The following is a 24439-nucleotide window of genomic DNA, read 5'->3' as shown; positions in this document are numbered from 1 at the left end:
AGCTGAAAATCATGCAAGCACTCCGCAAATGGGACCCTCTAAGACTGGTGTAACCTGAATTCCCAGCATGCTCTATGGCTGTAGGTTGCAGTTCTCCAGGTACACTTTCACTTACGTAACAACCTATATAGGAACTCCCTTTATATAGGGAATAGCATTGTGAGTAACAGAATCCGCCCCTATATAAGAGACTGATTGGGTACATAAGGGATTCAGAGCTTTATATACTGGAGCTCGACCAGGGTCTCCTTAGTACTGTGGACTCTGTGCTATGGCCTATACAGACTATATGATTGGACGTTCCCATAAGGATGCCATCAGTATGCAGGTATCACTAGATGACTGCCTCCTCCTATCTCATTGCTTTATAGAAACCTAATGCCCCATAAAGTCCATGCAGTCAGTACATCGTGCAGGATGGAGGTTCAGAAACACGTGAGCTCCAAACCCGCTCCGTCATGCCTGGAGGAACAGGCAGCACTTACCCTCCATCTCCCCCCCAGGAGCAGAAATCTTGGACATGCTGAGGTAAGTGGTGCCAATGATGTCATTGTGAGTGAGCCGATCCCTACAACATACAATGAAAAACATCAAGTAACCATAAAAGTGAGTGCTGACCCCCGGTACCCCTGGCCTTCAGTTGTTTGGTGGAGCCCCATCTGATGTAGTGCTGGTCTGTGACTCTACTACATAGAAGACGGCACAAGCCTTCGGGCTCCGTTCACTGGGTATGGATGCCAGAGTATGGGCTCCACCACACAGCTGGGTATTGGGGGTCGGCACCCCAACGATCACACATTGATGGTCTATTCTGTTAATAGGCAATCTCTGTTATAAATCCCTTCAAGCTTCTCTACATATAAAGGTACAAAGTGGTTCAGGGGCCCTTTTATAGAGTTATATATTCTAGTCATGCCTCATGATCCTCCGATACACACATACACCTGGCTCAGCCGACAGTGATCTCTCCTGATTTCCGCATATATGTAAATGTAAATGAGCCGTGTGCCACGGCTTTCTGTGTAAGTATATGGTCGGCACTGAGTAACTATTTCTTTATATCGAGCACACTGCAGGATGCTAAGGGGTGAATTTTATTATATCACTTGTATGTGTATAAGAGGAGAATAACCAGCCACCTCCCTATCTCTGGGTCTATCAGAGGCCTTTTTTAGAAGCTTCTCTCCAGATTCTACCCTAACAGATATCGAGTTACCACCGATAGGAAACTAGTCCTGTCCCTTAGTGATAAGGTTGGTAATCAGGGTAGGTTTCAGAGTAGTTTTGCACCAAAGCCGAGTTCCTGGGAGAGTTCTTTCCATGGCCTGGCCCTGTGGCCTGGTTGCTGAGTACCTAAGAGATTGTATGCCGACTTCTTTTCTTCATGTTCCTGTAACCCAGGCTATGGCCTGCTAACTAACCAAGGGGATAACTAACAAAAGCGAGGGGACCACACCTGTTCACGTTGTGGGGGATTGTTGCTTTCAAGTTCTTACAAAGTGCTGTAAGTCGGAACAGGGATTACTCTAAAGCAGCTGGAGAAGTTGCTTAAGCCGATGTACCCCACTGCCTACAGCTCGGTTCCCATGGCATACGTCCAAGGGGCTAGCTCCACCTGGTTGAGCAACCCTGGGGCCTGTACCACTGGAATCTCTCCAGCATTGATGGAACTTAATTGCTATGAGTACAGTTTATTCACTAAGTTTTTTAAGTATTATTGCAACCCAGCCAAAGTTGCTAAAATCCCCCCAACAGAGTGTTGTGTGTAATTGAACAGGTCTCCTCTGCTCAGTAACCCCTTCAGTGTCTGACATTTTTTTCTAAAGAGCCGGGGAGGCGGTGGCCGAACAAAACAACATGCACCTATAGTACCTTCCCGACTCCGGCACAGGGGTCCGCTGTCCCCCACTCCAATTCCTGGCCCTCCGGACGCTTCCTAGTCTGAGCAGGGACCCAGGTTGTTACGCGTCAGGTCCACTAAGCCATTCAACGGACTGGGGGACCAGGAACTGGAGTGGAGGACAGCGGACCCCCAGCGCTGCAGCCAGGGAGATAGGTGCATGTTGTTATGTTCAGTCACCTCCTCCCCGGCTCTTTTTAAAAAATGGCTAACACTGGACTTCTCCTTTAAAGGGAAACTCTGGCAAAACTTCTTCTCAAGTGGAAAACACACTGGGGGAGATTTATCAAACATGGTGTAAAGTGAAATGGCTCAGTTGCCCCTAACAACCAATCAGATTCCACCTTTCATTCCTCACAGACTCTTTGGAAAATGAAAGGTGGAATCTGATTGGTTGCTAGGGGCAACTGAGCCAGTTACACTTTACAACATGGTTGATAAATCTCCCCCTGTGTTTCTAAGAAAACTGCTGAGTAAAGTTCCACCTGTTTAATTTTTTCCTGGATTCTGGGCTTTTATCTACTGCACCATCACATAAAGGGAACAGCAAGGACAGCCTTTTAATGGGAGTGTTGGGACCTGAGAGGGCTTACACCACCCTGAGCCCCATGACAAGTACCATAGTAGTACCTTCCCATCAGCCCTTGCAAGAAACACCCAGCACCCCTGGGTCACCACACTTGGGTTGACCAAAATCTTTCCAGATATCTCTCCAGGACAAAAAGCTGCTACCAACTCCTCTATTGGTGGCTAATCTCCCCTGAGAACAAATGGATCAGGCATGTTGAAATCCTTCTCTCTGCCAACATCTAGGGAAGACACCATTCACATTAGACGGTTACCTAATCCTACTGACATCATGGGGGTAGGCCGACTATAACGCATATGACTAGCTTTATCTATCTAGCGGGGGCACCATCATGGCTTCCTCTGTTGTCGTTACACCAGTGTTACACCGTTTGGCTCCACTTTTAATCCCGTTTTACAATCGCCAGTGAAAAAAAAAAAACCTCCAAGTGGCGGGTCTGATAAAGTACTTAGCGGCCATTGTTGGCACTTTCTGCCTGGGTTCACATCATCAATGCTCTAGAATCCAGGGCTGAGTGAACTTTTACAAGGCGAGACGCTTCTTGGAAGCGAGGAGGCAGCTCACACCTAAATTATAGGCTATTACCTTCCAGAAATGACCGACTAATAATAGACTCTAATGAAGGCAACGATGCCGTAAAAGAGAAAACACTACCCAACCCGAAACGTATAAAACAAGAGTACAAATTAAGAGTTCTCTCTTCCCTTTAAAGTTGGGGGGAGATTTATGGAGCGTCTATACCAGGGGGGGGCCTCCGACGCTAAATATGGAAACACGATCTGGCCCTCTAAAAATAAGCAGCGCTGCCGGCCGTAATATCCTTTCTTCTGCAGTAAAGCGGTCTAGCACGTTGCGTAGCAGCTGGCGTGCGCTCCGCGTCCGGCTGTTATAAACATCACGTGCGGCCGACAAAGGTGTGAGATGTGTTTATGGCCAGGAAATAGGGGGCCGAAATAATGTGGGGGGCAGGACCCCCACCTCCTCCCGAGTTACCAGAGATCACTGAGGGCCATGAATCACACTGGGCTGGAAATAGCTCCACAATGCGGGGGTCTTATATTATATGACTGCGTGTGGTCCCGGAGCCAATGTAACGCTATAATGTAACATATATACTGATGTAGCAGAGCTCATGGAATTCCTATCAGGTATATATACTGGCACATTATGTCACATGGCCACCTCAGCTCTGCTACAGGCGATATGGCAACCTCCGCTAATGGCATACCTATAGGAAGGGGCGATCAGGCATGGGACATGGGTAGAACCCTATGATGGAGGTCATAGTCTTGGACAACTACACTACTGCTAATGTTTCTCTATGGACATACTGCAGGGCTGGACGTGCTCTGTGCACCTGTTCTCTATGGGTGTGGGAACTTATGATAGGGGGCACATACTTTCCATCATGACGTTAATACTCACCAGTCTGTGAGCCGGATCCTCATCTTCTCGCACATAGATGGGAACTAGGATGACATATATATCAAACCATGAGAATATGCAGCTACAACGGGATGGGACATTATAGGGGCAGGAACAAAGTAAAGCGGGGGTGGTACTGGCAGCAGCCAATCAGAACGCATAGCCGGACCTACTACTGGCACCTGGTGCTGAGGCCTCTGTTCCATATGTCTGGGACACCCTAAATATTCTTGTCTGTCAGACTATGGTGAGTGGGAATGGCCAGCACTGAGTAGGCTGCAAAGGCCGCCATTCTACAACTCTAAAACTCTAGAGCAGTGCTTCTCAATTCCAGTCCTCAGGCCTCACCAACAGGTCATATCTTGAGTATTTCCTTAGTATTTCACAAGTCATATAATTATACTGAGTGCATCAGATATTATCACAGGTGTCCTTGTATGGGATATCCTCAAAACAAGACCTGTTGGTGAGGCCTGAGGACTGGAATTGAGAAGCACTGGTCTAGAGGGAGGTGTCCTGGCCATATACTGGATACAGCGAACATGGTTAGTAATACCAGGACTCCAAAGGATGTATAGTATATGGGGCACTGTGATGGGATATACAGTATATGGGGCAGTGTGATGGGGATATACAGTATATGGGGCAGTGTGATGGGATATACAGTATATGAGGCAGTGTGATGGGGATATACAGTATATGGGGCACTGTGATGGGATATACAGTATTTGGGGCACTGTGATGGGATATACAGTATATAGGGCAGTGTGATTGGATATGCAGTATATAGGGCAGTGTGATGGTATATACAGTATATGGGGCACTGTGATGGGATATACAGTATATAGGGCAGTGTGATGGGATATACAGTATATAGGGCAGTGTGATGGGATATACAGTATATGGGGCACTGTGATGGGATATACAGTATATGGGGCACTGTGATGGGATATACAGGATATGGGGCAGTGTGATGGACATATACAGTATATGGGGCAGTGTGATGGGGATATACAGTATATGGGGCAGTGTGATGGGGATATACAGTATATGGGGCAGTGTGATGGGGATATACAGTATATGGGGCAGTGTGATGGGGATATACAGTATATGGGGCAGTGTGATGGACATATACAGTATATAGAGCAGTGTGATGGGATATACAGTATATAGGGCAGTGTGATGGGGATATACAGTATATGGGGCACTGTGATGGGATATACAGTATATGGGGCACTGTGATGGGATATACAGTATATGGGGCACTGTGATGGGGATATACAGTATATGGGGCAGTGTGATGGGGATATACAGTATATGGGGCAGTGTGATGGGATATACAGTATATGGGGCACTGTGATGGGATATACAATATATGGGGCACTGTGATGGGGATATACAGTATATGGGGCAGTGTGATGGGGATATACAGTATATAGAGCAGTGTGATGGGATATACAGTATATAGGGCAGTGTGATGGGATATACAGTATATGGGGCAGTGTGATGGGATATACAGTATATGGGGCACTGTGATGGGATATACAGTATATGGGGCAGTGTGATGGGATATACAGTATATGGGGCAGTGTGATGGGATATACAGTATATGGAGCAGTGTGATGGGATATACAGTATATGGGGCAGTGTGATGGGATATATACAGTATATGGGGCACTGTGATGGGATATACAGTATATGGAGCAGTGTGATGGGATATACAGTATATGGGGCAGTGTGATGGGATATATACAGTATATGGGGCACTGTGATGGGATATACAGTATATGGAGCAGTGTGATGGGATATACAGTATATGGGGCAGTGTGATGGGATATATACAGTATATGGGGCACTGTGATGGGATATACAGTATATGGGGCAGTGTGATGGGATATACAGTATATGGGGCAGTGTGATGGGATATACAGTATATGGGGCAGTGTGATGGGGATATACAGTATATAGGGCAGTGTGATGGGATATACAGTATATGGGGCACTGTGATGGGATATACAGTATATGGGGCAGTGTGATAGGATATACTGTATATGGGGCAGTGTGATGGGGATATACAGTATATGGGGCAGTGTGATGGGGATATACAGTATATGGGGCACTGTGATGGGGATATACAGTATATGGGACACTGTGATGGGGATATACAGTATATAGAGCAGTGTGATGGGATATACAGTATATGGGGCAGTGTAATGGGATATACAGTATATAGGGCAGTGTGATGGGATATACAGTATATGGGGCAGTGTGATGGACATATATAGTATATGGGGCAGTGTGATGGGATATAAAGTATTTGGGGCACTGTGATGGGATATACAGTATATAGGGCAGTGTGATGGTATATATATACAGTATATGGGGCAGTGTGATGGGATATACAGTATATGGGGCAGTGTGATGGGATATACAGTATATAGGGCAGTGTGATGGTATATATATACAGTATATGGTGCAGTGTGATGGGATATACAGTATATGGGGCAGTGTGATGGGATATACAGTATATGGGGCAGTGTGATGGGATATACAGTATTTGGGGCAGTGTGATGGGGATATACAGTATTTGGGGCAGTGTGATGGGATATACAGTATTTGGGGCAGTGTGATGGGATATACAGTATATAGGGCAGTGTGATGGGATATACAGTATATAGGGCAGTGTGATGGGATATACAGTATTTGGGGCAGTGTGATGGGATATACAGTATATGGGGCACTGTGATGGGATATACAGTATATGGGGCAGTGTGATGGGATATACAGTATATGGGGCACTGTGATGGGATATACAATATATGGGGCACTGTGATGGGATATACAGTATATGGAGCAGTGTGATGGGATATACAGTATATGGGGCAGTGTGATGGGATATATACAGTATATAGGGCAGTGTGATGGGATATACAGTATTTGGGGCAGTGTGATGGGATATACAGTATATGGGGCACTGTGATGGGATATACAGTATATGGGGCAGTGTGATGGGATATACAGTATATGGGGCACTGTGATGGGGATATACAGTATATAGGGCAGTGTGATGGGATATACAGTATATGGGGCAGTGTGATGGGATATACAGTATATAGGGCAGTGTGATGGGATATACAGTATATAGGGCAGTGTGATGGTATATACAGTATATGGGGCACTGTGATGGGATATACAGTATATAGGGCAGTGTGATGGGATATACAGTATATAGGGCAGTGTGATGGTATATATACAGTATATGGGGCAGTGTGATGGGATACACAGTATATAGGGCAGTGTGATGGTATATATATATATATACAGTAAATGGGGCAGTGTGATGGGATATACAGTATATGGGGCACTGTGATGGGATATACAGTATATGAGGCAGTGTGATGGTATATATACAGTATATGGGGCACTGTGATGGGATATACAATATATGGGGCAGTGTGATGGGATATACAGTATATAGGGCAGTGTGATGGTATATATATACAGTATATGGGGCAGTGTGATGGGATATACAGTATATGAGGCAGTGTGATGGGGATATACAGTATATGGGGCACTGTGATGGGATATACAGTATTTGGGGCACTGTGATGGGATATACAGTATATAGGGCAGTGTGATTGGATATGCAGTATATAGGGCAGTGTGATGGTATATACAGTATATGGGGCACTGTGATGGGATATACAGTATATAGGGCAGTGTGATGGGATATACAGTATATAGGGCAGTGTGATGGGATATACAGTATATGGGGCACTGTGATGGGATATACAGTATATGGGGCACTGTGATGGGATATACAGGATATGGGGCAGTGTGATGGACATATACAGTATATGGGGCAGTGTGATGGGGATATACAGTATATGGGGCAGTGTGATGGGGATATACAGTATATGGGGCAGTGTGATGGGGATATACAGTATATGGGGCAGTGTGATGGGGATATACAGTATATGGGGCAGTGTGATGGACATATACAGTATATAGAGCAGTGTGATGGGATATACAGTATATAGGGCAGTGTGATGGGGATATACAGTATATGGGGCACTGTGATGGGATATACAGTATATGGGGCACTGTGATGGGATATACAGTATATGGGGCACTGTGATGGGGATATACAGTATATGGGGCAGTGTGATGGGGATATACAGTATATGGGGCAGTGTGATGGGATATACAGTATATGGGGCACTGTGATGGGATATACAATATATGGGGCACTGTGATGGGGATATACAGTATATGGGGCAGTGTGATGGGGATATACAGTATATAGAGCAGTGTGATGGGATATACAGTATATAGGGCAGTGTGATGGGATATACAGTATATGGGGCAGTGTGATGGTATATATATACAGTATATGGGGCAGTGTGATGGGATATACAGTATATGGGGCACTGTGATGGGATATACAGTATATGGGGCAGTGTGATGGGATATACAGTATATGGGGCAGTGTGATGGGATATACAGTATATGGAGCAGTGTGATGGGATATACAGTATATGGGGCAGTGTGATGGGATATATACAGTATATGGGGCACTGTGATGGGATATACAGTATATGGAGCAGTGTGATGGGATATACAGTATATGGGGCAGTGTGATGGGATATACAGTATATAGGGCAGTGTGATGGGGATATACAGTATATGGGGCAGTGTGATGGGATATACAGTATATGGAGCAGTGTGATGGGATATACAGTATATGGAGCAGTGTGATGGGATATACAGTATATGGGGCAGTGTGATGGGATATATACAGTATATGGGGCAGTGTGATGGGATATACAGTATATGGGGCAGTGTGATGGGATATATACAGTATATGGGGCACTGTGATGGGATATACAGTATATGGAGCAGTGTGATGGGATATACAGTATATGGGGCAGTGTGATGGGATATATACAGTATATGGGGCACTGTGATGGGATATACAGTATATGGGGCAGTGTGATGGGATATACAGTATATGGGGCAGTGTGATGGGATATACAGTATATGGGGCAGTGTGATGGGATATACAGTATATGGGGCAGTGTGATGGGGATATACAGTATATAGGGCAGTGTGATGGGATATACAGTATATGGGGCACTGTGATGGGATATACAGTATATGGGGCAGTGTGATGGGATATACTGTATATGGGGCAGTGTGATGGGGATATACAGTATATGGGGCAGTGTGATGGGGATATACAGTATATGGGGCACTGTGATGGGGATATACAGTATATGGGACACTGTGATGGGGATATACAGTATATAGAGCAGTGTGATGGGATATACAGTATATGGGGCAGTGTAATGGGATATACAGTATATGGGGCAGTGTGATGGGATATACAGTATATGGGGCAGTGTGATGGACATATATAGTATATGGGGCAGTGTGATGGGATATACAGTATTTGGGGCACTGTGATGGGATATACAGTATATAGGGCAGTGTGATGGTATATATATACAGTATATGGGGCAGTGTGATGGGATATACAGTATATGGGGCAGTGTGATGGGATATACAGTATATAGGGCAGTGTGATGGTATATATATACAGTATATGGTGCAGTGTGATGGGATATACAGTATATGGGGCAGTGTGATGGGATATACAGTATATGGGGCAGTGTGATGGGATATACAGTATTTGGGGCAGTGTGATGGGGATATACAGTATTTGGGGCAGTGTGATGGGATATACAGTATTTGGGGCAGTGTGATGGGATATACAGTATATAGGGCAGTGTGATGGGATATACAGTATATAGGGCAGTGTGATGGGATATACAGTATTTGGGGCAGTGTGATGGGATATACAGTATATGGGGCACTGTGATGGGATATACAGTATATGGGGCAGTGTGATGGGATATACAGTATATGGGGCACTGTGATGGGATATACAATATATGGGGCACTGTGATGGGATATACAGTATATGGAGCAGTGTGATGGGATATACAGTATATGGGGCAGTGTGATGGGATATACAGTATATAGGGCAGTGTGATGGGATATACAGTATTTGGGGCAGTGTGATGGGATATACAGTATATGGGGCACTGTGATGGGATATACAGTATATGGGGCAGTGTGATGGGATATACAGTATATGGGGCACTGTGATGGGGATATACAGTATATAGGGCAGTGTGATGGGATATACAGTATATGGGGGCAGTGTGATGGGATATACAGTATATAGGGCAGTGTGATGGGATATACAGTATATAGGGCAGTGTGATGGTATATACAGTATATGGGGCACTGTGATGGGATATACAGTATATAGGGCAGTGTGATGGGATATACAGTATATAGGGCAGTGTGATGGTATATATACAGTATATGGGGCAGTGTGATGGGATACACAGTATATAGGGCAGTGTGATGGTATATATATATATATACAGTAAATGGGGCAGTGTGATGGGATATACAGTATATGGGGCACTGTGATGGGATATACAGTATATGAGGCAGTGTGATGGTATATATACAGTATATGGGGCACTGTGATGGGATATACAATATATGGGGCAGTGTGATGGGATATACAGTATATGGGGCACTGTGATGGGATATACAGTATATGGGGCAGTGTGATGGGATATACAGTATATGGGGCCCTGTGACAGGATATACAGTATATGGGGCACTGTGATGGGATATACAGTATATAGGGCAGTGTGATGGTATATATACAGTATATGGGGCAGTGTGATGGGATCTACAGTATATGGGGCACTGTGATGGGATATACAGTATATGGGGCAGTGTGATGGGATATACAGTATATGAGGCAGTGTGATGGGATATACAGTATATGGGGCACTGTGATGGGATATACAGTATATGGGGCAGTGTGATGGGATATACAGTATATGGGGCAGTGTGATGGGATATACAGTATATGGAGCAGTGTGATGTAATATACAGTATATGGGGCACTGTGATGGGGATATACAGTATATAGGGCAGTGTGATGGGATATACTGTATATGGGGCACTGTGATGGGATATACAGTATATGGGGCACTGTGATGGGATATACAGTATATAGGGCAGTGTGATGGGATATACAGTATATGGGGCACTGTCATGGGATATACAGTATATGGGGCAGTGTGATGGGATATACAGTATATGGGGCAGTGTGATGGGATATACAGTATATAGGGCAGTGTGATGGTATATATACAGTATATGGGGCAGTGTGATGGGGATATACAGTATATAGGGCAGTGTGATGGGATCTACAGTATATGGGGCACTGTGATGGGATATACAGTATATGAGGCACTGTGATGGGGATATACAGTATATGGGGCAGTGTGATGGGATATACAGTATATGGGGCACTGTGATGGGATATACAGTATATGGGGCACTGTGATGGGATATACAGTATATGGAGCAGTGTGATGTAATATACAGTATATGGGGCACTGTGATGGGGATATACAGTATATAGGGCAGTGTGATGGGATATACTGTATATGGGGCACTGTGATGGGATATACAGCATATGGGGCACTGTGATGGGATATACAGTATATGGGGCAGTGTGATGGGATATACAGTATATGGGGCACTGTGATGGGATATACAGTATATGGGGCAGTGTGATGGGATATACAGTATATGGGGCAGTGTGATGGGATATACAGTATATGGGGCAGTGTGATGGGATATACAGTATATGGGGCAGTGTGATGGTATATATATACAGTATATAGGGCAGTGTGATGGGATATACAGTATATGGGGCAGTGTGATGGGGATATACAGTATATGGGGCAGTGTGATGGGATATACAGTATATGGGGCAGTGTGAAGATAATATATAGTATATAGGGCAGTGTGATGGTATATATATATATACAGTATATGGGGCAGTGTGATGGGATATACAGTATATGGGGTAGTGTGATGGGATATACAGTATATGGGGCACTGTGATGGGATATACAGTATATAGGGCACTGTGATGGGATATACAATATATGGGGCACTGTGATGGGATATACAGTATATAGGGCAGTGTGATGGTATATATACAGTATATAGGGCAGTGTGATGGGATATACAGTATATAGGGCACTGTGATGGGATATACAATATATGGGGCACTGTGATGGGATATACAGTATATAGGGCACTGTGATGGGATATACAGTATATGGGGCAGTGTGATGGGATATACAGTATATGGGGCAGTGTGATGGTATATATACAGTATATGGGGCAGTGTGATGGGATATACAGTATATAGGGCAGTGTGATGGGATATACTGTATATGGGACCTGGTAGTTGGGATATATAATATATACTATACACAGATATTATCTGCACTATGGTCGGTACTCACCCTGATGGGTAACGTGATGCTCTGGTTCCATTGAGGATTGGCGTTTTTCTCCAATATCTTACTGCAAATCTACAATGTAATAATACCAGAGTATACGGGTCACCCCCAATGTCTGATAATGTCCCTTATAGATGTATGTATGGACACATGAGCTGGGCCTTATATACAGAACCATCACCTATAGGGGATTATATACTCTCATACATCACTAACATAAACAAATCATAAGGCCTGATCTGTGGAAGGAGAACATACAGGTGAGGATATATGTGTCTATAGAAGCCTATAAGCAGTACTGTAGGTGTATCTATATCCAGGCATGGAGCAGTAGCACCACCTGGAGGTAAGAGGTGTTACTGCAGTCTTGTAACAAGTGGACAAAGAACCAACCATTGTACAATAGTAATAAAAGTTACTCACCATCTTCCCTGCAAAACTGATTTCTACAAAAGGATCCACCAGGTTTTTCTTGTTACTGTCAACCCCGAAGATCTGCTTGATGTTGTCTAAGACGGCGTCATCCACTGACAGGGGAGAGAGAAGAGAGAGCAGGTCACCAGAGCGCCATAGAAGTAAATAGACTAAACTGCAATACCCCACACAACCTGTGGACATGGGTGGCGCTGTTGTTAGATGAAAGAGGCCATGTTTTTCTAATCCTTACAAATCATGATGGTAAAGGGGTCTTAGGTGACTTTCCTGGTGATCTAGTAAACACACTGGCACCAAATATGGTGGAGGCTCGGGTTCTAGGCTAACCCCATTAGTAGCAGCATGAGGTCATGATTACTGGCGCCAAACTCCCCTCATGGCGGCTTATCTCCACTAGAACAAATTAAATTCAACATGTCCGACCATTCTCTTCTCATGATGACGCTCCATACACATTACAGGACTTTGTTAAAGTGGTTATCCAGCCTTAGAAAAGCATGGCCACTTTCTTCCAGAGACAGCACCACTCTCGTCTCCAGTTCAGGTATGGGTTGCTATTAAAGGGGTAACCTTTTTCTTTCAAATCAATTGGTGTCAGAAAGTTATATAGATTTGTAATTTACTTTTATTTAAAAATCTCCAGTCTTCCCATACTTATCAGCTGCTGTATGTCCTGCAGGAAGTTATGTATTCTTTCCAGTCTGACACTGCTCTCTGCTGCCACCTCTGTCCATGTCAGGAACTGTCCAGAGCAGTGGCAAATCCCCATAGAAAACCGCTCCTGCTGTAGACAGTTCCTGACATGGACAGAGGTGGCAGCAGAGAGCACTGTGTCAGACTGGAAAGAATGCATAACTTCCTGCAGGACATACAGCAGCTAATAAGTACTGGGAGACTTGAGATTTTTAAATAGAAGTAAATTACAAATCTATATAACCATCTGAAACCAGTTGATTTGAAAGAAAAAGATTTTCGTTATAGTACCCCTTTAAGCTCCATTCACTTCAATGGAACACCCAAACTGGAGACAAAAGTGGTGCTGTCTTTGGAAGATAGTGGCCATGTTTTTCTAAGGCTAGATAACACCAGGGGTATACCTGTCTGGGACACTTAAGGTATGTTCACACTGAGCAAATGTGAGCAGTTTTGCTTTGTGTGAACGGAGCCTAAGATGTATACCCAAAGGTAAACCCAACCCAGTACAAACCTTGCCACTTGGCACCAAGCAGGTGTATCTATATACGGCCGGCCGATGCCAAGGACACAGCTAAGTTTCTCATCCTGCGCCTTGTATCCACTATCAGAACAAGGACCATGATTGCTCCCGGCCCTGTCACTACTTACTCTGTGGCAGATCTTCTGCACGGAAGACTCTGAGGGTCAAATGGGCCCCACGTAGTGCTACCCCCGCAGGACGCAGCAGGTTCCCCTCTATGTCTTCTTTCTCCTCTATGGATTCCTTCTTTTCCACCTATAGATAAAGACCAGGCCATTTATAACAGAGGAAGAGCAGCACCCTAGGTATACACATAAACTCCACAATCAATTCTTAAAGGGGTACTCCAGCAAAAAAATCAAATAAACAGGTAGAGGTATCAAAAAGTTATACAGATTTGTAATTTGCTTAAGTTTAGAAATTTACAGTCTTCCAGTATTTATCAGCTGCCGTATGTCCTGCAGGAAGTGGTGTATTCTTTCCAGTCTGACACAGTGCCCTCTGCTGTCCAGAGCAGAACAGGTTTTCTATGAGGATTTGCTGCTGCTCTGCACAGTTCCTGACATGGACAGAGGTGGCAATACAGAGCACTGTGTCAGACTGGAGAGAATACACCACTTCCTGCAGGACATACAGCAGCTGATAAGTACTGAAAGACTTACGATATTTAAATAGAAGTAAATTACCAAGCTTTATACCTTTCTGAAACCAGTTGATTTGAAAGGTTTACTTTTACCGGAGTATCCCTTTAAGGTCAGGACCATTTGGTGTGTTTGTAGCCCTTCCAACATCCTTCCCAAGATCTGCAATGCTGCAGATCAGACATGGTAGGAGATACTGGAGGGGTCTAGTATGGCGGCAGGTATAGGTGTGTATACAGTATGGCAGCAGGTACAGGTGTATATATAGCATACCGGCAGGTATAGGTGTGTATGTATATATATATATATATATATATATATATATATATATATATACTAGAAAATGTACCCGGCGCTGCCCGGGTATAAAGTGTCAGTGTGTTAATTAGATTTGTTCTAAGGTGCCCAGGAGGCCAAGCTAAAGGTATTGTTTCATCTAAGTTAATCAGTGGAATTAGTGTATACCTGTAGTGCATAGTTGGAGGGGTTCTGTATACCCACAATGTATAATTTTTAGGGGTCTCGCATATCTGTAGTGCATAGTTGGGGGGGGCTGTATACCTATAGTGTATAGTTGGGGGGGTCCTGTATACCTGTAGTGTGTAGTTGGGGGGCTGTATACCTGTAGTGTATAGTTGAGGGAGGTCCTGTATACCTGCAGTGTACAGTTGGTGAAGGTCCTGTATACCTGTACTGTATAGTTCGGGGGTCCTGTATACCTGTAGTATATAGTTGGTGCTGTATACCTGTAATGTATAGTTGGTGGAGGTCTTGTATACCTTCAGTATATAGTTCGGGGGTCCTGTATACCTGTAGTGCATAGTTTGAGGGTCCTGTATAACTGTAGTATAGAGTTTGTGGAGGTCCTGTATACCTGTAGTGTATAGTTTGGGGTCCTATATACCTGTAGTATATAGTTGGCGGAGTTCCTGTATACCTGTAGTATATAGCTTTGGGGTCCTGTATACCTGTAGTGTATAGTTTGGGGTCCTGTATACCTGTAGTATATAGTTGGTGGAGTTCCAGTATACCTGTAGTATATAGCTTTGGGGTCCTGTATACCTGTATTAAAGAGTTGGTGAAGGTGCTGTATACCTGTAGTATAGAGTTGGTGTAGGTCCTGTATACCTGTAGGGTATAGTTCATTTCCATTGGTCAGGTCTGGCATGGCAGTGTTATTTAGTCACAGTGTGTCGGTATTGGTCATTTCTGGTATGGCGGTGTTATCGAGTCACAGTATGGCGGTATTGGTCAGTTCTGGTGTGGCGGTGTTCTCCAGTCACAATGTGGCGGTATTGGTCAGGTCTGGTATAGTGGTGTTATCCAGTCACAGTATGGAGGTATTGGTCAGGTGTGGTATGGCAGTGTTATCCAGTCACAGTATGGCGGTATTGGTCAGGTGTGGTATGGCAATGTTATCCAGTCATAGTATGGCGGTATTGGTCAGGTCTGGTATGGCAGTGTTATCCAGTCACAGTATGGCCGTATTGGTCAGGTGTGGTATGACAGTGTTATCCAGTTACAGTATGGCGGTATTGGTCAGGTCTGGTATAGCAGTTTTTTCCAGTCATAGTATGATGGTATTGGTCAGGTGTGTTATGACAGTGTTACCCAGTCACAGTATGGTAGTATTGGTCAGGTCTGGTGTGGCGGTGTTATCCAGTCATGGTATGGTGGTATTGGTCAGGTCTGGTATGGCAGTGTTATCCAGTCACAGTTTGGTATACCTGTAGTGCCCTGTATATACATGTACTGTATAGATGGAGTAGGGGGTCCTGTATATACATGTACTGTATAGATGCAGTAGGGGGCCCTGTATATACATGTACTGTATAGATGGAGTAGGGGGCCCTGTATATACATGTACTGTATAGATGGAGTAGGGGGTCCTGTATACATGTACTGTATAGATGGAGTAGGGGGTCCTGTATATATATGTACTGTATAGATGGAGTAGGGGGTCCTGTATATATATGTACTGTATAGATGAAGTAGGGGGTCCTGTATACATGTACTGTATAGATGGAGTAGGGGGTCCTGTATATACATGTACTGTATAGATGGAGTAGGGGGTCCTGTATATACATGTACTCAGGGCCGCTTTAACCAGAGGGCACATGGTGCACGTGCACCGGGCCCACTGGTTAAAGGGGCCCCCCCGAGCAGGCCGGCCGTTGCTATGTGCGACCAATACGGTCGCACAGGGCTCCGGCCACCAGCCTGTCAGGGGGGAGCGCCATGGATGGGTAATCTACTTACCCCTCCATGGCGCCCCCTGCAGGGCCCCCCCGTCTGGCGCTGCCCCCGCCCGCTGCTGCTGCGGCGCTTCAGCGCTGCAGCAGCAGCGACACTGACAGAGAGGGAGCCATTGGCTCCCTCCCTGTCAGTCACTCTTGTGGCCGCACTTCCTGCAGTCACAAGAGGCCGCACTCTCCCTCTAGCGCCCGACTTCACTTGAGCGTCGGCGCGAGGGTGAGGGGAGTGCAGCCTCTTGTGACTGCAGGAAGTGCGGCCACAAGAGGGAAGAGAAGAGGAACGCGTGGACCTAGGTGAGTAACAGTGTTTGTTTTTTTCAATGTTGTATGGGAGGGGGAGCTATATACTATTGGGGAGCGCAGGGGGCTATATACTATGGGGGGGCACAGGGGGCTATATACTATGGGGGAGCACAGGGGAGCTATATACTATGGGGGAGCACAGGGGGCTATATACTACTGGGGAGCACAGGGGAGCTATATACTATGGGGGAGCACAGGGGAGCTATATACTATGGGGGAGCACAGGGGGCTATATACTATTGGGGAGCACAGGGAGCTATATACTATGGGGGAGCACAGGGAGCTATATACTATGGGGGAGCACAGGGGAGCTATATACTATGGGGGAGCACAGGGGGCTATATACTATGGGGGGGCACAGGGGGCTATATACTATGGGGGAGCACAGGGGGCTATATACTATTGGGGAGCACAGGGGAGCTATATACTATGGGGGAGCACAGGGGGCTATATACTACTGGGGAGCACAGGGGAGCTATATACTATGGGGGAGCACAGGGAAGCTATATACTATGGGGGAGCACAGGGGAGCTATATACTATGGGGGAGCACAGGGGAGCTATATACTATGGGGGAGCACAGGGGAGCAATATACTATGGGGGAGCACAGGGGAGCTATATACTATCGGGGAGCACAGGGGAGCTATATACTATGGGGGAGCACAGGGGAGCTATATATTATGAGGAGCACAGGGGGGCTATATACTATGGGGGAGCACAGGGGGCTATACACTATTGGGGAGCACAGGGGAGCTATATACTATGGGGGAGCACAGAGGAGCTATATACTATGGGGGAGCACAGGGAGCTATATACTATGGGGGAGCACAGGGAAGTTATATACTATGGGGGAGCACAGGGGGCTATATACTATGGGGGAGCACAGGGGAGCTATATACTATGGGGAAGCACAGGGGACTATATACTACTTGGGAGCACAGGGGTCTATATACTATGGGGAGCACAGGGGTCTATATACTATGGGGGAGCACAGGGGAGCTATATACTATGGGGGAGCACAGGGGAGCAATATACTATGGGGGAGCACAGGGGAGCTATATACTATCGGGGAGCACAGGGGAGCTATATACTATGGGGGAGCTATATACTATGGGGGAGCACAGGGGAGCTATATATTATGGGGAGCACAGGGGGGCTATATACTATGGGGGAGCACAGGGGGCTATACACTATTGGGGAGCACAGGGGAGCTATATACTATGGGGGAGCACAGAGGAGCTATATACTATGGGGGAGCACAGGGAGCTATATACTATGGGGGAGCACAGGGAAGTTATATACTATGGGGGAGCACAGGGGGCTATATACTATGGGGGAGCACAGGGGAGCTATATACTATGGGGAAGCACAGGGGACTATATACTACTTGGGAGCACAGGGGTCTATATACTATGGGGAGCACAGGGGTCTATATACTATGGGGGAGCACAGGGGGGCTATATACTATGGGGGAGCACAGGGGAGCTATATACTACTGGGGAGCACAGGGGTCTATATACTATGGGGAGCACAGGGAAGCTATATACTATGGGGGAGCACAGGGGAGCTATATACTACTGGGGAGCACAGGGGAGCTATATACTACTGGGGAGCACAGGGGGCTATATACTATGGTGGAGCACAGGGGGCTATATACTATTGGGGAGCACAGGGGGCTATATACTATTGGGGAGCACAGGGGAGCTATATACTATTGGGGAGCACAGGGGTCTATATACTATGGGGGAGAGCACAGGGGGGCTATATATTATGGAGAGCACAGGGGGGCTATATACTATTGGGGAGAGCACAGGGGGCTATATACTATTGGGGGGGAGCACAGGGGGGCTATATACTATTGGGGGAGAGCACAAGGGGGCTATATACTATTGTGGGAGAGCATAGGGGTCTATATACTATTGGAGAGCACAGGGGGGCTATATACTATTGGGGGAGAGCACAGGGGGGCTATATACTATTGTGGGAGAGCACAGGGGGGCTATATACTATTGTGGGAGAGCACAGGGGGGGGCTATATACTACTGGGGAGAGTGCACAGGGGGGCTATATACTAATGGGGGAGCGCACAGCAGGACTGTATATAACTAGAGGAGCACATGAGGGTCTATATACTACAGGGACACCTTAAAACTATGGAGGCACAGAGGGGTGTAACTATGTAGGGGTACAGAGGGGTGTAACTACTGTATAGGGGTACAAGGGACCTAACTACTGTATGTGTTGGAGCCTAAAATATTTGTCTGGCAGATTCTGGAGAGAAGATTCACAGCCAGGAGAAGACTTCAAGGTGGCCCAGGCTGGATGGAGAGAAAAAGAAAAGGTGACAGACTCTGATCGGAGAAGACGCCCCCGGTGAGTCACTGGATGTAACTGCACTCTGTTATAGGGTTGTAGTGTTAGGGGTCACGATGTGGCGGTATTATGTAATGGTATAATTGGTGATATCTTTCTGTTTTGTTTAGTGCAGTTTTTATGTAATATGTAATCACTGTATGGTGGAAATAGTGTTATAAGGTAACTACTGTATGTATTGGGGCTCTTGATACAGTGTGGGGGCAAATTCAGTACATTATACAATGTGCCGAAAGGGAAGGGGGGGCCCACTCTTGAGGGCTGTGCACTGGGCCCACCAATGTATTAAAACGGCCCTGCATGTACTGTATAGATGGAGTAGGGGGTCCTGTATATACATGTACTGTATAGATGGAGTAGGGGGTCCTGTATATACATGTACTGTATAGATGGAGTAGGGGGCTCCTGTATATACATGTACTGTATAGATGGAGTAGGGGGCCCTGTATATACATGTACTGTATAGATGGAGTAGGGGGTCCTGTATACATGTACTGTATAGATGGAGTAGGGGGTCCTGTATATACATGTACTGTATGGATGGAGTAGGGGGTCCTGTATACATGTACTGTATAGTTGGAGTAGGGGGTCTACCAGTTATTACTGTGGATGTTGTGAGGCAGCTTCCCTAGCAACCATTGCTCCCTGTGAAAATGAAAGCAGTAATCCTATTGGTTGCTAAGGCTCCAACTGCCGTGTCTGCTGCAGCTAATTATATCACCTGTGTTTGCAGTGTGAAGATTTTCCAATTCATCTCTATGGGGCGCCGCTCTTCCCCCTCCCCCTCCCCTCCTGTACATCTGGCGGGGACGGGACCTTCGCTAAAACCTTCCCGGGCACCCAATGTATCTGTGTGCCAAATTTGGGGTCAAACGGTTCAGGCGTTTGGAAGTCTATTTGGGACAGACAGACAGACTTTGATTTTTATTATATAGACTAGAAAATGTACCCAGCGCTTCCCGGGTATAAAGTGTCAGTGTCCTGTATACCTGTAGTGTCCTGTATACCTGCAGGGTCGTATTTACCATTAGGCACCCATGGTCTGGTGCGTAGGGTAGCACCTTGCAGAGGGGCAGTACCCTCCCGTTCAGACTTGCCAGAAAATCTGGTGTCTTTTCGAGGGGGTTATGGCGGTATTGGTCAGGTCTGGTATAGCGGTGTTATCCAGTCACAGTATGGCAGTATTGGTCAGGTCTGGTGTGGCAGTGTTACCCAGTCACAGTATGGCGGTATTGGTCAGGTCTGGTATGGCAGTGTTATCCAGTCACAGTATGGCGGTATTGGTCAGGTCTGGCAGTGTTATCCAGTCACAGTGTGGCAGTATTGGTCAGGTCTGGTATGGCAGTGTTATCCAGTCACAGTATGGCGGTATTGGTCAGGTCTGGTGCGGTGGTGTTAACCAGTCACAGTGTGGCGGTATTGGTCAGGCGTGTTATGACAGTGTTATCCAGCACCGTATGGCGGTATTGGTCAAGTCTAGTATGGCGGTGTTATCCAGCACAGTGTGGCGGTATTGGTCAGGTCTGGTGTGGCAGTGTTATCCAGTCACAGTATGGCGGTATTGGTCAGGTCTGGTATGGCGGTGTTATCCAGCACAGTATGGCGGTATTGGTCAGGTCTGGTGTGGCAGTGTTATCCAGTCACAGTATGGTGGTATTGGTCAGGTCTGGTATGGCGGTGTTATCCAGCACAGTATGGAGGCATTGGTCAGGTCTGGTGTGGCAGTGTTATCCAGTCACAGTATGGCGGTATTGGTCAGGTCTGGTATGGAGGTGTTATCCAGTCACAGTGTGGCGGTATTGGTCAGGTCTGGTATGGAGGTGTTACCCAGTCACAGTGTGGCGGTATTGGTCAGGCGTGTTATGACAGTGTTATCCAGCACAGTATGGCACTATTGGTCAGGTCTGGTATGGTGGTGTTATCCAGCACAGTATGGCGGTATTGGTCAGGTCTGGTGTGGCAGTGTTATCCAGTCACAGTATGGCGGTATTGGTCAGGTCTGGTATGGCGGTGTTATCCAGCACAGTATGGCGGTATTGGTCAGGTCTGGCAGTGTTTTCCAGTCACAGTATGGCGGTATTGGTCAGGTCTGGTATGGCGGTGTTATCCAGCACAGTATGGCGGTATTGGTCAGGTCTGGTGTGGCAGTGTTACCCAGTCACAGTTTGGTATACCTGTAGTGCCCTGTATATACATGTACTGTATAGATGGAGTAGGGGGTCCTGTATATACATGTACTGTATAGATGGAGTAGGGGGTCCTGTATATACATGTACTGTATAGATGGAGTAGGGGGTTCTGTATATACATGTACTGTATAGTTGGAGTAGGGGGTCCTGTATATACATGTACTGTATAGATGGAGTAGGGGGGCCTGTATACATGTATAGATGGAGTAGGGGGTCCTGTATACATGTACTGTATAGATGGAGTAGGGGGTCCTGTATACATGTACTGTATAGATGGAGTAGGGGGTCCTGTATACATGTACTGTATAGATGGAGTAGGAGGTCCTGTATACATGTACTGTATAGATGGAGTAGGGGGCCCTGTATATACATGTACTGTATAGATGGAGTAGGGGGTCCTGTATATACATGTACTGTATAGATGGAGTAGGGGGCCCTGTATATACATGTACTGTATAGATGGAGTAGGGGGTCCTGTATATACATGTACTGTATAGATGGAGTAGGGGGCCCTGTATATATATGTACTGTATAGATGGAGTAGGGGGTCCTGTATATATATGTACTGTATAGATGGAGTAGGGGGTCCTGTATATACATGTACTGTATAGATGGAGTAGGGGGTCCTGTATATATATGTACTGTATAGATGGAGTAGGGGGCCCTGTATATACATGTACTGTATAGATGGAGTAGGGGGTCCTGTATATACATGTACTGTATAGATGGAGTAGGGGGTCCTGTATATACATGTACTGTATAGATGGAGTAGGGGGCCCTGTATATACATGTACTGTATAGATGGAGTAGGGGGTCCTGTATACATGTCCTGTATAGATGGAGTAGGGGGTCCTGTATATATATGTACTGTATAGATGGGAGTAGGGGGTCCTGTATATACATGTACTGTATAGATGGAGTAGGGGGTCCTGTATACATGTACTGTATAGATGGAGTAGGGGGTCTACCAGTTATTAATGTGGATGTTGTGAGGCAGCTTCCCTAGCAACCATTGCTCCCTGTAAAAATGAAAGCAGTAATCCTATTGGTTGCTAAGGCTCCAACTGCCGTGTCTGCTGCAGCTAATTATATCAGCTGTGTGTGCAGTGAGGAGATTTTCCCATTCATCTCTATGGGGCGCCTCTCTTTCCCCTCCCCCTCCTCTCCTGTACATCTGGCGGGGACGGGACCTTCGCTAAAACCTTCCCGGGCACCCAATGTATCTGTGTGCCAAATATGGGGTTAAACGGTTCAGGCGTTTGGAAGTCGATATGGGACAGACAGACAGAAGGACAGACGGACAGACAGACTTTCATTTTTATGATATAGATATATAGTATGGCAGCAGGTATAGGGAATACAGTGAAGAAATACTCACAGGGGATTCATCGCCGGGGCCCAGGGCAAACAGGCTGACCTTTAAATAGCCCTTTGCCCCAGCCGAGAAATCCTCGGGGTCGGAGAGCAGCAGCCACTTCCTCAGGAAGGCGTGTTCTGTAAGAGAAGCCAGGGATAGGTCACATGACACCTGACAACGTAACGATCTCCTGATCGTAACTCTCCTGACTACTATTAGTAGGCCCTGAAATGGCAAGACTGCCGGGTTATACAGGCATGAGGTATACAGAGGTATACAGTATACACACAGCATAACTAGGAAGATCTGGGAAGACTGGGTGACAACCAGCAGGAGGTTGTGTCACCACGTTTCCTTGATCCTTGACTGCTGTTTAGTCTGGGAAATCCGGGTGACCGTCCCCTTATAGGATTTAGTGGAAGCGTATTTGACCCTCAGCTATTTTTCCATTGTATTAAATGGTGTTGTTCCTATTCCAAACACTAAGGGGCGCTGCTGCCACAGTGTCAGTCTGTGCTCACAAAGTAGTCAAATCCATGCACTGGCCCTGTAGTCAGTAAGTAGGCCGCAGAGGGTCTGAGAAGAGAGGGTCTGAGAAGGGCGCCAATATCAGGCCCATTCATGTAGGTTCTAAGCTTGTATAGACGGGTTCAAGTGGGTCATCTAAGATTAGAATCAACAGCGCCACCCCTGTCCTCAGGCCATGTGCGGTATTACAAGTCAGCTCCTCACACTTCAATAGGACTGAGCTATAATACCCCACACCCAAACTGAGGACAAGAGTGGCACTGTTTCTGAAAGAAAGTGGTCATGTTTATCTAAACCTGGACAATCCCTTTAAGAGGTATTCCAGCCCATAACACTGTACTCATCTATCTCCAGCAGCTTTCATAGACAATGATTGGAGATTATGAGACCCTCATAATAAGGCACCTAACCCCTATCCTGGGGAGGTAAGTATTATGGGTTGGAATACCCCTTTAATATATACTCTATACGAATATGTACAGTACAAGTCACATTCAGTGTTGAAACTCCGAAGATTCCGAAGAGTTCAGTTCCTTTTTCCCCCTGCACTGTGGACATTTACCCGATGTGCTGAATATAAGAGCAGTACAGCTGTGTCAGTGACACTGTGTTTTCCTATGGCTGTGAGTTAGGGTCATCTAGTACATTACTTATCCCAGGTAGTAAAGATCTCTCATTGTACGTACTTGGTTCTCCATAGATCATGCCGACATCCATCTGTTTAGGGGAAAGAGAACACCAGTAATTACACACTGATATAGAAGCATCACTATACAATTTCCAGTCTGACACAGTGCTCACTGCTGCCACCTCT

At 46.0% G+C, this 24439-nt stretch overlaps 1 protein-coding gene across 9 annotated transcripts in view; it reads right to left on the bottom strand.

Annotated features, from left to right (window-relative positions):
- Nucleotides 1-24439, bottom strand: part of DYSF (dysferlin) — a 203515-nt gene that overhangs the window by 124639 nt on the left and 54437 nt on the right. For all 9 annotated transcript variants that reach the window (XM_069977165.1, XM_069977169.1, XM_069977161.1 and 6 more), the window contains exons 10-16: nt 24312-24342; nt 23119-23234; nt 14108-14234; nt 12752-12855; nt 12332-12400; nt 3915-3958; nt 486-568 (exon numbers count right to left, since the gene is read on the bottom strand). In XM_069977165.1, coding sequence (XP_069833266.1) covers nt 486-568; nt 3915-3958; nt 12332-12400; nt 12752-12855; nt 14108-14234; nt 23119-23234; nt 24312-24342 — 574 coding nt within the window. The remainder of the gene's footprint in view (nt 1-485; nt 569-3914; nt 3959-12331; nt 12401-12751; nt 12856-14107; nt 14235-23118; nt 23235-24311; nt 24343-24439) is intronic.

The sequence above is a fragment of the Dendropsophus ebraccatus genome, chromosome 7 (genome assembly GCF_027789765.1).
Source record: "Dendropsophus ebraccatus isolate aDenEbr1 chromosome 7, aDenEbr1.pat, whole genome shotgun sequence".
NCBI classification, from domain to species: Eukaryota; Metazoa; Chordata; class Amphibia; order Anura; family Hylidae; genus Dendropsophus; species Dendropsophus ebraccatus.
This window is presented reverse-complemented; position numbering and strand designations above follow the sequence as displayed.